The 20,491-nt window shown below is 42.5% G+C and overlaps 2 protein-coding genes across 3 annotated transcripts in view; one reads left to right on the top strand and one right to left on the bottom strand.

The window, feature by feature from the left end:
* LOC136620328 (squalene synthase-like) overlaps nt 1-20,491 on the bottom strand; it is a 179,203-nt gene that overhangs the window by 32,451 nt on the left and 126,261 nt on the right. Inside the window, exons 3-4 of one of the 3 annotated variants that reach the window (XM_066595038.1) lie at nt 12,397-12,580; nt 9,927-10,055 (exon numbers count right to left, since the gene is read on the bottom strand). The exons of the other annotated variants lie outside the window; for them this stretch is intronic. Coding sequence (XP_066451135.1) covers nt 9,927-10,055; nt 12,397-12,580 — 313 coding nt within the window. The remainder of the gene's footprint in view (nt 1-9,926; nt 10,056-12,396; nt 12,581-20,491) is intronic. 3 annotated transcript variants of the gene reach the window in all.
* The window catches only part of LOC136620342 (squalene synthase-like), a 194,461-nt gene that overhangs the window by 101,953 nt on the left and 72,017 nt on the right, over nt 1-20,491 (top strand).

The following is a 20,491-nucleotide window of genomic DNA, read 5'->3' as shown; positions in this document are numbered from 1 at the left end:
GCAGGTGGAAAAGTGAAATTGCCCGAATTGCATTTACCACCCGAACCATTATCAACATTGCTATCCGGTGACACAAGCCAGTCTAAACATTTCTTGGCAAACATATGCAAGTACAATTCATGTTTCCAGATGACATCGTTCGGTGCAACAGAAATCATACGAGACAATTACATGCCAACGTTCAAAGTCCAAGGCCAAATTTATCATCTCGCTGGATCACTTCTACCACTGCTGCATTCAGATCACAAAATTTCTCCAAAATTTTCATGGGAACCACCGATGAACAAGTTGATCAACGTTGTCGAGTCAATACCAGCACTAATCGAGAAATTGTTGCTGCCTTACAAAATTTATTTGAGCAACACAACCAATTAGTTCAACTGTTCAGGACGGCCCTCGAGTGAATGCCAGCTGATTACATTGTTGTCATTAGAGCTGGCAAAACATCAGATGGCCAACACGAAAGACAATACAACGCACCGACAATTAATGAAGTGGCGATAGTCATAGTTGGTGAAGAATTTAACTCGCGTGACATAGTTCTTCATCGCAGAGATGGTCATCTTCACCGAGTCTCCGAAACTCATCGCTCATACGATGCATTGCAATATCCAATTTTATTCTGGCAAGGAGAAGATGGATATCATTTCATCAAAATGAGAAATCCACAAACACATGAGGAGACCAATAAGAAAGTCAGTGCCATGAATTACTATTCATATCGATTGATGATTCGTGAGAACCCAGACAATCACATTTTGAAATGTCGGCATTTGTTCCATCCATACATTGTCGATATGTATGCGAAAAGCGAGACCGAACGACTTCTCTTCATTCGATTGAATCAAACCAAACTGCATTCGGAAGAATATATTCATTTACGTGATGCAATTGCTACTGATGGCAATCCCAATGAACTGGGAAAAATGGTCATCCTGCCGGCTACATTCACAGGAAGCCCACGGCACATGCATGAATACGCACAAGATGCAATGACTTATGTTCGCGCATATGGCCGTCCAGATTTTTTCATAACATTCACGTGCAATCCTACGTGGGATGAAATTAAAGAACTTCTGTTGCCTGGACAATTGCCTTCGGATCACCATGACATCATCGCACGCGTGTTCAAACAAAAATTGAAATCCATGATGGATTTCATTGTCAAATATTATGTTTTTGGGGAGACACGCTGTTGGATGTATTCCATTGAATAGCAGAAAAGAGGATTACCGCATGCACACATTTTGATTTGGTTGAGCGACAAAATTACACCAGACAAAATTGATGACGTCATCTCAGCAGAAATCCCAGATTTCAACATTGATCCAGGCATATTCGAAGTCGTTACTAAAAAGATGCTTCATGGTCCATGTGGCGCAATCAACAACTATTCTCCATGCATGAAGGATGGAAAAGGCACGAAACGCTATCTGAGAGACTTACATGCTGGATCCATCACTGGAAATGGATATCCACAATATCGTCGATGATCAACTGAAGATGGTGGCAAATTAATCACTTTAAAAGTGCGCAACAATGACATTGAAGTCGATAATCGTTGGGTTGTGCCGTATTCACCATTACTCTCAAAGACGTTCAAAGCACACATCAATGTCGAGTATTGCAATTCAGTGAAATTGATCAAATACATTTGAAATATGTCAATAAAGGAAGTGATATGGCAGCTTTTGGAGTGGAAAATGCATCTGCACCAATCGATGAAATCGAACAATATCAATTGGGACGCTACATTAGTGGCAATGAAGCCGTTTGGCGTATTTTCTCATTTCCAATTCATGAACGTCATCCAACAGTTGTTCATTTGGCAGTACATCTTGAAAATGGAGAGCGCGTGTATTTTACAACAGAAAATGTACATGCAAGAGCATCTTCGCCACCGCAAACAACGTTTACTGCCTTCTCATTGTGCATGCATGATTTGTTCGCAGGAACGCTACTTTACTCAGAAGTGCCAACATACTACACATGGAATGCATCAGCGAAAAACTTTCAACGTCGTAAACAGGGCAAACCAGTTGAAGGACATCCAAATATATATTCGTCCGACACGTTAGGCCGCCTGTATACAGTTCATCCAAACAATCAAGAATGTTTTTACTTGCGCTTACTGTTAGTTAACATGCGTGGACCGAAATCCTTCCAAGAACTGAGAACAGTAAATGGTGAAGTATGTGCGATCTATCGAGAAGCTTGCCAACAATTAAAGCTTATTGAAAACGATGCCCATTGGGACACAGCACTCAATGATGCATCGAATACTGCTCAACCACAGCAAATATGCACGTTATTTGCGATAATATTGACAACGTGTTTCCCATCCAATCCGAAAGATCTTTGGGAAAAATACAAAGATTACATGAGTGAAGACATCCTACGTCGTTTGCGAGCAACGAATCCGGACATGCAATTCACAACAAACGTGTATAATGATGCGTTAGTTTCGATCGAGGATATATGTTTGGCAATCGCTAACAAAGGATTGGTGCAGTTGGGAATGTGTGCACCGAATCGAGCTGCCAGTGACGCTTATGATCGTGATTTGCAACGTGAAACACACTTCGATGTCGATGATTTGGGTACATTTGTTGAAAAGAATCTTCCAAAATTGGTTCCAGAACAACGCATTGTATATGACACAATCATAAAAGCAATTACAAATCAAAGCAGAGGATTGTACTTCATAGATGCGCCCGGAGGTACTGGCAAAACGTTTCTCATTTCAATCATTTTGGCAACCATACGATCATGGAATAAAATTGCACTAGCAATTGCATCATCTGGAATTGCAGCAACACTTTTGGATGGTGGTCGAACAGCACATTCAGCACTGAAATTGCAAGCCGCTGAGACGCCAACATGCAATATCACCAAAAATTCCGGAATGGGCAAAGTTCTCCAAACTTGTGAACTTATATGGGACGAATGCCCAATGGCTCACAAAAAACCATTGTAAGCGCTTGATCGTACACTGCAAGATTTGAGGGGAAATGCACAGCCCTTCGATGGAGCACTCATTTTATTGTCTGGTGATTTTCTGCCAGTTATACCCCGTTCAACACCCGCTGATGAACTTAATGCATGTCTCAAATCATCAGTTCTATGGTGACATGTTAAGAAATTGACTTTGAAAACCAATATGCGTGTTCAACTACAAAATGATGCATCCGCCGAATGTGTCGCAAAACAATTGCTGGATATTGGAAATGGGAAGATGCCAATCGACAGATCTACACAATGTATCACATTGCCAACAAACTTTGGAAAGATGACATCAACCAAACACGAATGGATTCAAAAGGCGTTCCCAAATATCGCGCGGAATTACAAAAATCATCAGTGGCTCAGCACACGGGCTATATTAGCAGCTACCAACAACGATGTCAATGCCATCAATTTCAGCATTCAAAACGGAATACCAGGCGAAGCGACAACGTATAAGTCCACCGACACTGTGATGAATCAAGATGAAGCTGTCAATTACCCAACGGAATTCTTGAATTCGCTTGATTTGCCAGGTATGCCACCGCACGTTTTAACATTGAAAATAGGCGTGCCTATCATTCTTCTCCGAAACATCCATCCACCACGACTTTGCAACGGTACAAGATTTTCGGTGAAAAAGATGCTGAACAATGTCAAAGCTACTATTTTGAATGGGAAATTCAAAGGGGAAGATGTTCTGTTGCCACGTATTCCAATTATCCCAACAGACATGCCATTTGAATTCAAACGTTTACAGTTTCCGGTGCGACTCGCTTTTGCAATGACCATCAACAAAGCACAAGGACAATCGCTGCAAGTGTGTGGGCTAGATTTGGAGAATCTGTGCTTCTCACATGGAGAACTGTATGTGGCCAGCTCACGCGTCGGAAAACCTTCGGATTTATTCGTGTATGCACCAGACGGAAAAACAAAAAATAGTGTGCATCCACAAGCACTCGATTAAATACATAGAATTAAAATGACACTTTGAAATGTTTTCCATATAAAATGAGTAAGTTTAAATAAAAATGACAGTGTAAATTCAAGGTTATCAGAACGAGTTTCCTTTCTTCTGATGTCGCAGCAATGCGTGACGGGTAAGCTAGATTATATAAATTTACATTAACTTTGATGGTTATTTTGACATCTGTATGACTCCTCTATATACTGAGTTATTGTTTAACGGAACTATGTTAACGAAGAACATAGGGATAGTAGAGACCTGAACCAATTGGTGGATGGGCAGAGGAGTAGGAGGAAGATCTCCTGACTTTCCTCGGGGCAGGTCTCAGCAGGCAGGGCTAGTGAGCGTAGCAAAGATAGCAGGTCTACTTTGTTTTAAGTTTACTAGATAGGGAATGTCCTTGAAAGCAATTTTTAAGATATTTAAGGAGGGAGTTGTGAAAGAAAATTTAGTTTGGTTCATAGAAGCTTAGTTCAGTCAGATAATACCTTTAAGGCCTTCAGAAAAGAACACAATGCCCTGTTCATGAACCATGTACAGACTCCAGAACTTATGTACTTTCCCAAGTGTTGAAATATAATTGTTGGCCGAAATATCTTGAAAATGGTATCAGGATGTTGCAAGAAGTCACTGGCCTGTGGAGGAGTTATCCTTTTTATTGTGAGGCTTCTATGACATTTATTCAACATCTGCGAATTCCAATGTGTTTACGCCAAAAACGGATTTTTAGAGTCTGGGAAAATCATCTTGTAGCCAAAAATGTATCTTGCATATGTGACATTTGTATAATCCTTTCCATATCTATAAGATAGCCACGCCTTTTCTTTCCTCACAATAAAAGTACGGTGTTCGGTGGCTGGATTTCCAGAACCCCATTACCATTAATTGGATTCAGATATCTCGCCTGAGTTTTTGGCTAAGTCACTTGTGACTATTATATCTATTTTACCTGATTTAGGTGTACTTTTTTTAAATTTCTCTAACAGCATCAAAGAAGTTTCAAGACTTACTATCCAAGTAGTATTATTTTTCTGGGAGAAATCCAAGATGCCAACAAGACACTTAAAAGATTGGGTTACAAAGCTTGAAAAACTTTATGAATCGTGGAGAAAACTGCAAAAAGAAAAAATGCTGGCAGAACTTCAAGTGCAGTCCAAAATGAAAAGGTGGAAGCCTTCAAAATTATCCAAAAGGTAATCAAGGGTTATTACTCATCAGGTTGCACTCATCAATACTACTAAAGTAGACAGGGCGTTTGTAACTCCAGAGACAAAAAGGGACGTCCTGGCTGCATGGGAGGAGTGGAATGGAAATTTGTGCTAGCAGAAAAACAGAGGAAATCAGCGCAGATCGCAAGTTTGGAGAACACAAGTAGGTGCGTTTGCCTTTTTTAATATTTCCTTTCCACCTTTTTAATCAGTACTTTAACAACACGTATAAGATATTTGTAATTTAATGTCTTTATCAGAGGGGAGATACTAATAGGTTATTTTTCTGTTTTTTTATTTATCAGGCGACAAATTAGACTTAGAGACTTTTTTCTAAGCAGCTCATCAGAAGACGAGGAGCTGACACGATGAATTTGAGGACATCCTAGGAACACATCAGGAAGAGGAGCCAAGTGCAAGGAAAATAAAAAAAGAACCTTTTGGTAATTTCTTTACTTCCTCAAGAGTGGTCATTGTTGGCTGTAATATTTTGACAGGGACGCAGTGCAAATTATATCAGCTACTGCAGAGGTGGTAAGGCTAAAATATCTACATTTTCACCTAATTAGGTGTACAGTCAGACTTTGTAGACATAATTGGCAACAGGAAAGGGCCCAGCTAATTAAAAGTAGGTTAAAAAAAAATAATGCTGATTTAGAAGCCGTTTTACACGGGGATGGAAAATTGCTTCCAGATATTTTGAATAGAGAAAGTACAGCAAGTATGGGGATGGTGGAGAGAATATGGGGATGGTGGAGAGAGTATGGGGATCACTCAAGCAAAGAATACCTGGCATGTTCTCACCACATTTTAGAATTCTTGTTAAGGCAGTGTTCAAGTGCAAAAAATGGCTTTGAAATTTATCTTTTTGAGAGCAGGAGGTTAAAAATAAAATTAGATGGCAGAAATGTAAGAGCGCAATGCAGCCTTGAAGAAGCACGTTCGCTGTTGATCAAAAAAGGGTTGATTCTATCTACTCGATAACAGAGTTTTCAGGAGTCTCCATGACACCACCACCTGAGATCACCTCCTCCTGATAGGACAGGAACACAGGTTTAAAAGCCCCCCCCCCCCCCCCCCCCTCTTCCCTTCTCACACCTTTCTCAGTGATTTTCTAACAAACCACCAGGGGTAGAAGCTTCAACCAATATCTTTACCTAAACTGGTATATGTAAATGAAAATTTTAATTATATCTTCTGGGGGGGGGGGGGGGATGTACAGGTGCTTGCTGTCATGGAGACTCCTGAAAATCCAGTTATTGGGTAGGTATATTCAACCTTTTCCCAGTCGTCTCCACAATAGCACCAGCCAAGACTAAATTCTTGTTAGCGTGGGCTACGGCTGAGAGGACTTTGTGGCTGAAGACCAGATCCTTATCTGGCTGAATATCTACCCTGTAGGGTTTTAAAAGTGTATGGTCCTCCTCCCCCCCCCCCCCCCCCCCCCCATATTGCAGCCTTGCATATTTGCTCTACTGATGCTGAAGTGTTTGGCCCAGAAAGGGGATACTGCCCACTTAGAGTGACCTTTAAGACTAGTAGGAGCTTCTTAATCTATTGCCCTATATGCTTCAGTGATAGCCAGGCGGATCCACCTGGCTATAGAACTTTTTGCTGCCTTCTTTTCCCTATTGGGCCAAAAAAAAATTGGAAAAACAGATTATCGTCCAGCCTCCATTTGCTTCGGGTGTTGATTTATTGCAGGACTGCTCTGACGGCCAGACAGTTAAATTCTTGTTCTTGATTGTTTTTAGGATTATCAAAAGACTGAGGTAATTATGTCCTGTGCCCGATGGAATGGTGACACTACCTTAGGCATAAAGAATGGGTCTGATTTGAATGTTATCTTTGTTTTGGTGACTTTGAAGAGGGGCTGGCGAATAGACAAAGCCTGTAGCTCACCAAGTCATCTGTCCGAAGGAATGGCTACTAAAAAGAAAAGCCGTTTTTAATGTCAGGATTTTAATTGAGAGTGACTCTATAGGTTGGAATGGGTCCAAAAATAGAGCCCTGAGGACCCCATTTAGGTTCCAATCAGGGAACAAACAATTACAGAAAATGGACAGATACTTACTGATACAAGAGGGCAGATAGCTGCATACCCTCAACATGCAGGCAGCCATACTGCCAAATGAGGGAGCCAATTACACCTGTGCAATACACCGATGAAACAACCACTAACACAGCCTCTTAATATAGAGGGGGGGGGGGGGGTGGCTGCTTGGTGTATATTTCTGCACAGAGTTGATACAAAGTGCCAGACCTTCTGATACATGTAGTCCACCATGCAGACTAGCAACCTATTAATCACGCCATTAATAGTTCGGCAGGCTGCTCTGCACCTCAAAAAGTCAACCACACTTGTACCGCCAACCTGGGCTCCCCTGGCATTTAAAAGCCGGACTGCATGTGAATACTATGTAATTAAGCTGCTTAAGGGAACCGGAGAGTGCCGCGCCCGCCCCGATGCGGGAACACAAACCACCATGTGCCGGCAGTGTCAGGAACGGAATGAGGGCAGAACCTGGATCCTACTTTGAGCCCCTGATGGGCCGCCGTGGGAGGAAATCGGCCTGGCTTAATTGTCGCATGCAGCGTCCCAGGAGCTGATCCTCAAGAAGGGAGGAGTGACTTATTTTCCCCCCCGACCTCCTATCCTTTGTAAGTCTTTTGTTCTTCTTAGGATCTCCATCCAGCACCTCTTTGCCATCCTGCCAGGACAGGAAAAATACTGAGGAAGGTGGGAGAGCTTTTAAACCTCTGTATTCCTGTCCTATCAGGAGGAGACGATCTCAGGTGGTGCCATCGTGGAGACGACTGGGAAAAGAGATTTTTTTTTTTAATTTCTCCTCAAACTTTAGATTTTTTTTTAAAACAGTTGCAAATTGCAACTTTTCCTGGAAACTGATCTGGGGTTTTGGTTTGAAAATGCTGATTACTTGAAAGGTAAAAGGATAGTAGAAAAATTAAGGTTGTAAATGAGAAAAGCAGAGAGGGGGGGGGGGGGGTCAAATTGATCCAAGATATTAATTCAAGGATTACCAAAAACAAAAGCCACCAGTTCTTGTAACCGAATGAAGCTTTACATGGATACTGCAAAAGCCACCCTCTAAGCCTCTTCCTGATATTTAAATCATGTAAAGTTTAAGTAAATATTTTTTTCTTAGTTTTTTTTAGTTAGTACAATACACTAATTACATTATGTAATACATTCTTCTATTTTGTAACAAATCATTTTTGTGACATATTTCTTGTAATTCATTTGGATTTTTGCCCTCATAAAATACCCTTTCATCTTGGGTTTATCAAATTTCTATGAAAACCCACTTGGTACCTTTCATTAACGATTTTCGATAATAAGCATGATAAAAGGAATTCATTGACATTGAAAATCAGAGATAATGGCATGTAGCCGTGAACTTGAGTGTTTTCAGGAAATAGCGATTTTGGGAATCCAGAATACGACCAGCACAGAGAATTTACTAATATCTTCAAATATACGAATAATACCTAAAAAGGGGTTGAAGTAATATTGGTGGACAAGAACAAATCACAGGGACGGAAAAAGTCTATATAACTACAGGTAAGCCCTTTTCACAGTAACAGACTAAAATATAAATTCTTTATTAGGGGTATGGTGGACAAGAACATTATCAATAAAATGAGACCGTGATCAGGTTTCTAGGACAAATAGTTTTATGGGTGAAGAACTAAATTTTTTTTAACAAAAACTCTAAAAAGTGTAACTTCAAGGTTGATGAGGAACAAGTTAACGTTACCTGGAGCTGGTAGCAGATGCAGGATTCCACAGCTGATGAACAGCACTCCAATGCAGGTGAGGAGATAGAAGAGGGTGAGAAGGACTAGGACTATGCTGTACTATTTCCTCTTCTCCATCTATTCTATCAGTGTGACCGGACCTCTACTCTCCCTATGGGCCAGCAGTCATCTAACCTGTTCCTAAAAACTGAACACCAGTCCCTGTCTAGAATTCCATCTAGTATAAATATTTACATTGTGGCCATTACATATCCACATATCAACCAGAGCTGCTTAGGAATTAGCAATCACCAAACAATGCATAAGGCCTAGAGAAATCAAGTAGTAACAGTGATGAAGCAGGATTGGCATCACCAGCTCTGCACAGGAAGACTGAAAGTAATTAGACAGTACAGTAGCTGCTACTTCACTATAGTTTAGATACAGCCCAACTAAATAGTTAGTGTGCTGAGGCTGTTACATACTTGATTCCTGCGAAGGTTAAGCAGCTCTCTGGTATGTAGAAGGAATATCTGACTAGCTGTCTGCAGCAGCTCCCCTCTAGATTCCCATGTGCTGTGGAACTCAATATCCCAACCCCCCCCCCCCCCCCCCCCCTCCTTTTATAACAACCACCATTTACATATAAGGGGTTTCACTCACCAGGGGCTCAGGACAGAACCAACTTATGACCCAGGTGAAAGGGGGGGGGTTGGGCGAATCCACTACACTTACTTTCAAACCAATAGAACAGCGATTTCCTACATAAGTAACAAGCAAGCATTGGATTATGGGGTCGGATTTATTACATGCATATAGGAGAAGGGAATATGCCTGCAGCATCAGACTAAACAGGGTTACTTTGTGGTATTAGCACACATACATCTACATAATAGCTGTAGGCACAAAATAAGGGGTTTTTACTCATTACATCTTTCAAAGTTGCTTTATTTTACACGCATTGAGGCGATTAAGTAAGCTTCTCCTACCTCATCCCAGTCCAGGAGAGATTCCATCGGCTTCGTCAAGAACTTCGCCATGCCCGCCGCCATCTTCTGGCAGTTGTCGGCAATCACTTCTTGGTACACCGCTGGCAGCTTCCTGAACTCCTGTGATATCTAGAAGGGATAATTAGCTCAGATTACAGTCTGTATGCTGTAGAGAAGAATGGACCATCATGCAAGTCCTACTACAAAGGGTTACATGGTGAAGAAGGCACGGTATGATTGTATGTAGGAACTGTATGGCACCATTATGTAGGCAAATCTATATGGATATATTATATAAGCATGGAATGATAGTATGTAGGCACTGTATAGCACAATTATACAGGCACTGTATGGCAGTATTACAAGAGTTGTATGACAGCACTATGTAGGCAAACTACAGCGGTATATGGCACAGTAGTGAACATTATAGAAATATGGCATGTCACCATTATATAAGCACTATACTGTGTATTTAGGAATCATGACATACCATTATATAGTTAGGTTATGATGGCTTCATGTATCTGGCAATATAGTTTCAGCATTGTCCAATTCTCTATTTCAATAAAACTAGAATACATTGTCTGTTCCTCCCCATCTTCACACACTTTCCCAGGTAGCTCTACAACCATTTATAGGGCCACGCCGATGAATTATTTTTAAAATTTATTTTATAAACTACTCCCCAGTACACACACACACACACACACACACACACAAAAATGTACTGGTGTACCTTAACTCCACCGGAAGCTATGGGTTTGGCAGGGATTGCGTGAAGGAACGCCAGTCACGACCCTAGCTCCCAATTGGCTGCAATCTTTATGGATTTTTGCCTGGGCAGGAGGGTTAGGGTTACTTTTCCTGTTAGGCTTAAATTACATGCAAACGTAACAGGAAAAGCAAGTCTAACCGTAACCCTCCACCCCAGGCAAAAATCTATACTGACTCTGCTGCTAAGACGTGGGGCTCTCCTCCTACTGCCACCGCGTCTCCTCCTGCCTCTTCTCCTGCCGCCGGCTCTCGTCCACTCGCCGGACCCACCATAGCCTCTCCTCATGGCCCAGTCGCTGCTGTCGCCGCCTCTCCTCCTGCTCCAATGCCTGTCGCTGCTCCAACTCTTGCCACTGTCCTCCCTGATGGGCAACAGTACTTAGGGGATGAAACACGCCCCCAGCTGGGACTTGACTCCATGTCAAAACTGCTGTATTATGTTGCCATGCATAACTTCCAGGGGCAACATAATACACCAGTACCCTCAAGCTAGTATGACCTTGTTTAGTTGTAGTGACCCGTACTGGTACTACAGAATAGAAGTACTTTACCTGCAAGCTAAGAACAAGTGTTCTAACTACCAATTCATTTTAATAAGAGGGAGTCAGGAAAGGAACTAAAGCATTAAAGTTATTTAGGCACCATCGTAAATCACATAGCTGTCAAGTTATGAGGAGCGCCCCACCACCACCCGACTGAGGGGAAAAAGGAGGGAGGGAGGGGGGTTGTTTCTGGCTCATTTCATGTTGTGCAGTTAGAAATTTAGAAGGAAGCAGTCAAGGGGGGGGGGGGGGGGGGGGATTCTGAGAAGGGCAGTTGGAGTAGAGAGATGGAGAGGAGGAATGACCACAGCCATGCTGCAATAACCTCTGTCCTACTGTAATTCGAGACACATTACGTAAACGTTTAAGAAAGCCTCCGATGCTGAGAAACTTTATTTTTTTTCTCCCAGACCTGAATTCCATTCAAGTCAGCTCTGCCTTCTACTGGACAGCAACACAGACACAAGCTTCAGACAAGCAGTAGAGAATCTTCATAGGAATTTCACAAGTACTAGAGAAATATTAGCTAGTGTATCAGGTTAGCAAAACTGTTAGTAGGGTGTTCAGATTTCGTCAGTTCTCTCTATAGCTCTCTAAGCTCAGCTGCTCCTTAAAGTTTGTTTATCTGTGTATGAAGTGTTAGAAACAGTATATATGCAATTTCTGGTGCTTAATATTAATGCAGACAACCATGTGCCTGAAGGAAAAAAGCAGGGATAAGTCTAAAAATAAAGATGATGTATGATATGCATTAGACAGGAGGCTGTAAAATACATAGTCTGCCACACCCTGGATGTCTCCTATCAGATAAGGGGTGCTGTGATCAAAGTAAATGTGTGTTTTCACTGCAGTGACCCTTCAATAAGTTGTCCAGAAGTAGAAAAACATAGCTACTTTCATCCTAAAAATGACACCACAACTGTCTATGGGTTGTGTCTGGTATTACTGTTTCATTGAAGTGAATGGGGTTGCTCTCCAATGTCACTCAACCTGTAGATAAATGTGGCGCCATTTTGAAGAAAGGAGCTATGGTTTTCTTAGCTTTCAATCTAGCCCTACATACAGGGAGGAAGATTGTGAACACTTCCAAGTATCAGGAGTTCTACATGCTGACAAGCCTCTGACCCTGCAGCCCACATCCTAGTCAGTCTCACCGTTGGGAAGTCCTCCAGGACTTGGCGATGCTTATCCTTGCTCTCTGTGAACCTCCAGTCCGCCTGGTACAAGTACGTGTGGAAGTTGTGCAGCATGGGGATCTTGGTCTCCAGACTGATGGTCATGTCGTCCTCCACTGTATCTACGGCTCGTATCACCAGAAATAAGATACACATGGCATCTCTGCAATATAAGGACATAGAATTCAGTGGGCACTTAAGCTGACTCCGGTAAGACTAGCTGATACCGTAACTTAAAGCAGGCACGTAGCTAGAGGCTCATGGGCCCAGGTGCAAAAGTTTAGCTTGGGGCCAACCTCCAGACCCCTCCCAGCATGCTTTTTCGCTGCATACCACGCAGCGTGAGTCCTGTACACTTGTGTGGGCTGCATATGAAACGCTGCCGATACACAATACATTGTTTCCATATGCATTGTCACCCTGAACAGAGTGGAGAATTACAACAACAAAAAAACTGCAGTCATGTGCACTTAGTGCCACACAAAGCCATATGCGGTCCCTGCTAGCAGTGAACATGGCTGGAAAAGGTGTGAAATGCTGGTGGTCTCCCACAGTGTTGTACCCTTATGGCTGTGGCATTGATCACCAATACAGCGTCTCAGTTCTAGTATATCTCTAATAGTGAAGTCTGCATGTAATGATCAGATGCCGCCCATTGATAGGGATTACAGTGCAGTTACCTACAGGGATCGCTGGTGACGATCAGTTTTCATCTTTAGCCAGCCCAGACCACCATTAGGGCTTTTTCCAGCCACCAATCGTCTCTGCAGAATTCGAACAGACATGTTTGGCTGCATGGTTTCCCAACACAGCCGCACACTAACGATTCCCTCCTTCTGCTCTTTAACCCTTTAAGGACACAGCTTATTTTGGCTATAAGGATGCAATGATTTTTTGGGGGTCTCATATCCACTTTTCAAGAGCCATAACTTATATTTTTCCATCAACATGGTGGTATGAGGTCTTTTTTTTTCTGTGTGGTGCACTGTAGTTTTTATTGGTATCTTTTGTGTACATAAGATGTATTGTAAAACTTTTATTCACTTTTGATGCCTGGGAAAGAAAACACATCAATTCTGCCATTTTTTGCAGCATTAATCATGCAGTATAAATGGCATGATACATTTTTCTGTGGGTCAGCATGAGTACAAGGATACCATCTCACACAACACTCATTATCGTTGTCGTCCTCCCCCCACATTACACAGGATTCCCCTTGGTCTCCCCACACAGGATTCCCCTCGGTCACCCCATCTCACAGGTCACCCCTCATGGCGCATGCGTGGTACCGCAATTCAATCTACTGGATGCCAGGAGCCTGGAGCTGGTGACGGGACATTGAGGGATCAGCATGGTGGCATAAGCAATACAAGGTTGTATGTTTTCAATTGTCATGTATACACATGGTTTTAATGCGATACATCTGTTTGCTTAATCAAGGGGTGGCAACCTTCTGTGTGATTGGTGAAGTCTGCCCCAGAGTGATTTTTTAAGTGGGGTAATAGTGCATTTGGGGATAGCTTGACAAAGACATAGTAACATAGTTCGTAAGGCTGAATAAAGACAATATCCATCTAGTCCAGCCTGTTTATCCTCCTGTGTTGTTCATCCAAAAGGAAGGCAAAAACCCCAAAAGCAGAAGCCAATTAGCCCTTTTGGGGAAAAAAAAATTCCCTCCCGACTCCCTAATGGCAAGCAGACTGTTCCCTGTATCAACCCCTAATAGTTTCTACCTTCCTGTATACCCGGATTAACAATTAACCTAAGATTTATAACCTATAATATCCTTCCTCTCCAGAAAGACATCAAGTCCCCTTTTAAACCCTATGGATTTTGCCATCACCACATCCTCAGGCAGAGAGTTCCACAGTCTAACTGCTCTTACAGTAAAAAAACCTTTTCCATGTTGGTGATAAATCCTGCTTTCCTCTAGATGTAGCGGATGCCCTCTTGTTACCGTCGTAGTCCTGGATGTAAACAGATCATGGGAGAGATCCTTGTATTGTCCCCTCATGTATTTATACAGAGTTATTTGGTCGCCCCTTAGCCTTCTTTTTTCTAAAGTACATAGTCCCAAATTGGATAGCCTCTCAGGGTATTCCAGTCCCGTCATTCCATGTATTAGTTTAGTCGCTCTTCTTTGAGCCCCCTCCAGTACTGTAACATCTTTCCTGAGCACTGGTGACAGGAACTGTGTGCACTATTCTATGTGGGGCCTGACTAGTGCCTTGTATAATGGAAGGATAATGCTCTCATCCTTCACCGCTATACCTCTTAATGCACCCCAAGACTTTATTTGCCTTTACAGCAGTTGACTGGCATTGGTTACTCCAGTTTAGTCTACAGTCCACTAGTGTAGTGGATATCCGCAATATCTATATTTTCGGGACAATGGACATTTCATATGTAGGGGACAGTGGACCTGTTTTAATGTAGGTTATGCATTCTGTATACCAATGCCAGTACTTTTCCATCTGGTCTGCTTAGAACACAAATATTCAGAGATATCCTTATATTCTTTATTATATCCACTTCCTCATATGCAGTGAAGCTTTCCGTTCTTTAAACTCCTATAGATATAAACAGAAGCTGACATTTAGCAAGAACCTCTATTTCCCGATTCTTAGTAAACTTTAGGAGAAGTAAAGTCAGACACCCGTAACCGCAGTCTGAAACATTACCGCTATTTAGCAGATGTGCTAGTCGACGCCAATAGCTATGGAAAATTTATACTACTAATAAGTGCAAGTTATAACCTCCAATCATATCGGACCATCCACACGTGGTGTCCAAGACAAAACCACCCATCTTGCCCTGCCCTCTCCGGACTGATACCACGTGACGGGCAATAACAGGTGACCGGATGAAGGAAGAATCTCAAGACGCTTATCCAATAATCAATTAATACGTTGTATCTATATCATCTTTGGCCTGCCCGAAAAGGGCAGATATGTTAAACTCTTTAAAAGAGGCTGCGCACCCACAAATAAAGCAGAATTGAGGACGTTTTCAGATGCTGAACTTGTGTCAGTGTAATTGCTTCAGGCTGTGCGCACAGGCTCATAACATTAATTTGGAAGGATGCAAACATTCCTATTGATTACGCCGTGGACCCACAAAGGAAATCCACGACACTAGTACCCCCAGGTCTTTTTCCATATCACTTTTCCCTAGCAGTACCCCATTAAGTGAATATTGGTAACATCCATTTGTGCTGCCCATGTGCATAACCTTACATTTATCAACATTGAACTTCATTTGTCATTGTTCTGCCCAAGCCACCAGCTTATCTAGGTAGCTGTATATTGTCCTCCGTTGCATTAATTGTATAATTTTGTGTCATCTGCAAATATTGATATTTTGCTGTGCAGCCCCTCTATCAGGTCGTTGATAAATATATTGAACAGAATGGGGCCCAATACTGAACCCTGTGGCACCCCACTAGCGACAGTGGCGCAATCAGAATATGAACCACTTATTACCACCCTCTGCTTTCTATCATTGAGACAATTCTTTACCCAATTACACACGTTTTCACCCAATCCGAGCTGTCTCATTTTGTATATTAGCCTATTATGAGCACAGCGTCAAATGCTTTAGAGAAGTCCAGATATACAAGATCCATAGACTCTCCCAGGTCCAGCCTAGAGCTTACTTAATCGTAGAAACGGATTAGATTTGTCTGACATGAGCGACCCTTCATGAACCCATGCTGGTGAGGAGTTATTCCCTTGTTCTCCTTGAGGTGCTCATCGATGGCGTCTCTCAGAATCCCCTCGAAAATTTTACCCGTTACTGAAGTGAGACTTACTGGCCTGTAGTTACCAGGCTCACTTTTGGTCCCCTTTTTGTAAATTGGAACCACGTTGGCAATGCGCCAATCCAATGGTACAACTCCAGTCTTGATAGTGTCTAGAAATATTAGATATAGAGGCCTAGCTATCTCATCACTTAGTTCCCTTAGTATCCTTGGGTGTATTCCATCTGGGCCTGGTGATTTGTCGATTTTAGTCTTCTTTAATCGGTTCCGCACTTCCTCTTGTGTTAGGTATGACCTATTTTTTGAGGGATTCATTTTATTCCCCTGCATCTCGTGTGGCATTTCCTTTTCGTTTGTGAATACACTTGAAAAGAAACTATTTAATAGATTTGCCTTCCCTCCATCATCTTTAATGATTTCTCTTGCATTATTTGTTAAAGGGCCAGTGCTCTCGGTGCAAATCCTTTTGCTGTTAATATAGCTGAAAAATAGTTTGGGGTTGTTTTTGCCCTCTTTGGCGATCAGTCATTCTGCCTCCTCCTTGGCAATTTTGAGCCTATCTTTGCATATTCAGTTTTTCCCTGTACGATTTTAGCGCTTCTTCGCTGCCTTCTTGCTTTTAGTAGTTTGAACGCTTTTTTTTCGTTTATTGCCCCGCTTACCGTCTTGTCGAGCTACATTGGTTTCCTTTTAGTTGAGATTTTATTTTTAAAGGAAATGAACTGCTCACATGAATTGATTAGGATCCTTTTAAACTTTTCCCATTTATCCTCTGTACTGTTATTTGAGGATGTTGTCCCATTTAATGTTACCAATAGTAGTTCTAAGCTGATCAAATTTAGCTTTACTAAATTTTAGTTTAGTTTATTTGCCACTCCCTGATAAGGCTTCTTATTGAATGACAGCTGGAAGTTGATTATATTGTGGTCACTGTTCCCCAAGTGCCCCTCAACCTGTACCCACTTTATGCGGTCCGGTTTGTTAGTTAGTACTAGGTCCAGAGTGGCCCTCCCTCTCAATGGTTCCTGCACAAGTTGGTTCAGGTAATTGTCTTTAATTGCTCTCAAGAACTTATCACCCTTGTGAGATTTGCAGGTTTCGTTCTCCCAGGTTATATCTGGATAATTAAAGTCTCCCATGATAATTATTTCATTGTGGTTTGACACCTCTATCTGCCTTAATAGTAAGTTTTCAGTTTCTTCTGTTGCTTTTGGTGGTCTATAGAAGACCCCTATCAATGTTTTGTTATTTTTGTCTCCCTCCATTTCTACCCACAGAGATTCCACCTATTCTTCTCCTACTCCTATATCCTCGGCTTTAAGTTCGATTTGACGTACAGACATACCCCTCTCCCTTTCTAGTTCCTTCAGTCTCTTCTGAAGAGATTGTACCCCTGTAAATTCACCACCCAATCGCACTTATCAAGCCAGGTCAAAACGTTGCTGGGAATATGTTCAGGTTCCCAGCGGTTCTTGCAATTTGCTGTTGGTGATCTACTACAGTTAGGGCCAGAAATATTTGGACAGTGACACAAGTTTTGTTATTTTAGCTGTTTACAAAAACATGTTCAGAAATACAATTATATATATATATATATATAATATGGGCTGAAAGTGCACACTCCCAGCTGCAATATGAGAGTTTCCACATCCAAATCGGAGAAAGGGTTTAGGAATCATAGCTCTGTAATGCATAGCCTCCTCTTTTTCAAGGGACCAAAAGTAATTGGACAATGGACTCTAAGGGCTAATTAACTCAGAAGGCGTCTCCCTCGTTAACCTGTAATCAATTAAAGGGGTTGTCCCGCGCCGAAACGGGTTTTTTTTTTTTTTAAACCCCCCCCCCCCCCCCCCGTTCGGCGCGAGACAACCCCGCTGCAGGGGTTAAAAAAACAACCCGCACAGCGCTTACCTGAATCCCGGCGGTCCGGCGTCTTCATACTCACCTGCTGAAGATGGCCGCCGGGATCCTCTGTCTCCATGGACCGCAGGGCTTCTGTGCGGTCCATTGCCGATTCCAGCCTCCTGATTGGCTGGAATCGGCACGTGACGAGGCGGAGCTACACGGAGCCCCATTCAGAAAAGAAGAAGACCCGGACTGCGCAAGCGCGGCTAATTTGGCCATCGGAGGGCGAAAATTAGTCGGCACCATGGAGACGAGGACGCCAGCAACGGAGCAGGTAAGTATAAAACTTTTTATAACTTCTGTATGGCTCATAATTAATGCACAATGTATATTACAAAGTGCATTATTATGGCCATGCAGAAGTGTATAGACCCACTTGCTGCCTCGGGACAACCCCTTTAAGTAGTTAAAAGGTCTGGGGTTGATTCCAGGTGTGTGGGTTTGCATTTGGAAGCTGTTGCTGTGACCAGACAACATGCGGTCAAAGGAACTCTCAATTGAGGTGAAGCAGAACATCCTGAGGCTGAAAAAAAAGAAAAAAATCCATCAGAGAGATAGCAGACATGCTTGGAGTAGCAAAATCAACAGTCGGGTACATTCTGAGAAAAAAGGAATTCACTGGTGAGCTTGGGAACTCAAAAAGGCCTGGGCGTCCACGGAAGACAACGGTGGTGGATGATCGCCGCATACTTTCTTTGGTGAAGAAGAACCCGTTCACAACATCAACTGAAGTCCAGAACACTCTCAGGGAAGTAGGTGTATCTGTCTCTAAGTCAACAGTAAAGAGAAGACTCCATGAAAGTAAATACAAAGGGTTCACATCTAGATGCAAACCATTCATCAATTCCAAAAATAGACAGGCCAGAGTTAAATTTGCCGAAAAACACCTCAAGAAGCCAGCCCAGTTCTGGAAAAGTATTCTATGGACAGATGAGACAAAGATCAACCTGTACCAGAATGATGGGAAGAAAAAAAAGTTTGGAGAAGAAAGGGAACGGCACATGATCCAAGGCACACCACATCCTCTGTAAAACATGGTGGAGGCAACGTGATGGCATGGGCATGCATGGCTTTCAATGGCACTGGGTCACTTGTGTTTATTGATGACATAACAGCAGACAAGAGTAGCCGGATGAATTCTGAAGTGTACCGGGATATACTTTCAGCCCAGATTCAGCCAAATGCTGCAAAGTTGATCGGACGGCGCTTCACAGTACAGATGGACAATGACCCCAAGCATACAGCCAAAGCTACCCAGGAGTTCATGAGTGCAAAAAAGTGGAACATTCTACAATGGCCAAGTCAATCACCAGATCTTAACCCAATTGAGCATGCATTTCACTTGCTCAAATCCAGACTTCAGACGGAAAGACCCACAAACAAGCAAGACCTGAAGGCTGCGGCTGTAAAGGCCTGGCAAAGCATTAAGAAGGAGGAAAGCCAGCGTTTGGTGATGTCCATGGGTTCCAGACTTAAGGCAGTGATTGCCTCCAAAGGATTCGCAACAAAATATTGAAAAAAAAATATTTTGTTTGGGTTATGTTTATTTGTCCAATTACTTTTGAGCTCCTAAAATGTGGAGTGTTTGTAAAGAAATGTGTACAATTCCTACATTTTCTATCAGATATTTTTGTTCAACCCTTTAAATTAAACGTTACAATCTGCACTTGAATTCTGTTGTAGAGGCTTCATTTCAAATCCAATGCGGTGGCAGCCAGAGCCCAACTCGCAAAAATTGTGTTACTGTCCAAATATTTCTGGCCCTAACTGTATATTACATTCCCCATCACACACACACACACACACACACACACACAATGCCCCACGTCTCCCCCCCCCCCCCCCCCCTACAGGCGTTCCACGTGGAGGCGTGATGGCGCGTGGTGACGTATATAATAGGAGGGTGTAATTATGAATGCCCTCCTAGATGGAGTGCACCGCGACGCTGGCTGCGTGGTGACGTATACAATAGGAGGGCGTAATTTCGAATACACTACTAGAACATGGTGACGTGCCGGTCTGTTCAGAAACATCACCCTCTATATGCACAGTAAAAAAGATGGATCAGAGCCACAGGTGCTGCATCTTTTTTATTTTCTCTATCATTTGATCTACTTCTCTTTCAACCCTGAAATTTTCAGACAGGCATTAGATGAACTGGTGCGATTTGCACCCTTAGCTAAAAATATTGATTTAATCAGCCTCAATAATACCTTATATAGGTTGCTTTCCACCTATGTTGCGGCTGATCTGGCATGCAATATAGATGCCATCTGTGGTGCCAATCTACGCTATGCACCTATAGCAAACGGCCCTCTAATAGGACTTGATCTATCCATGAGGCGCCTTTACTGCTTCTAATAGCTACTATTAATGAGCCGCATCCTTATCCTTTGGTTGGCTTTGAGC

Source organism: Eleutherodactylus coqui, chromosome 1 (assembly GCF_035609145.1).
Source record: "Eleutherodactylus coqui strain aEleCoq1 chromosome 1, aEleCoq1.hap1, whole genome shotgun sequence".
Classification (NCBI taxonomy): Eukaryota; Metazoa; Chordata; class Amphibia; order Anura; family Eleutherodactylidae; genus Eleutherodactylus; species Eleutherodactylus coqui.
Note: the sequence above shows the minus strand (reverse complement) of the source record. Positions and strands in the feature narration are given on the sequence as shown.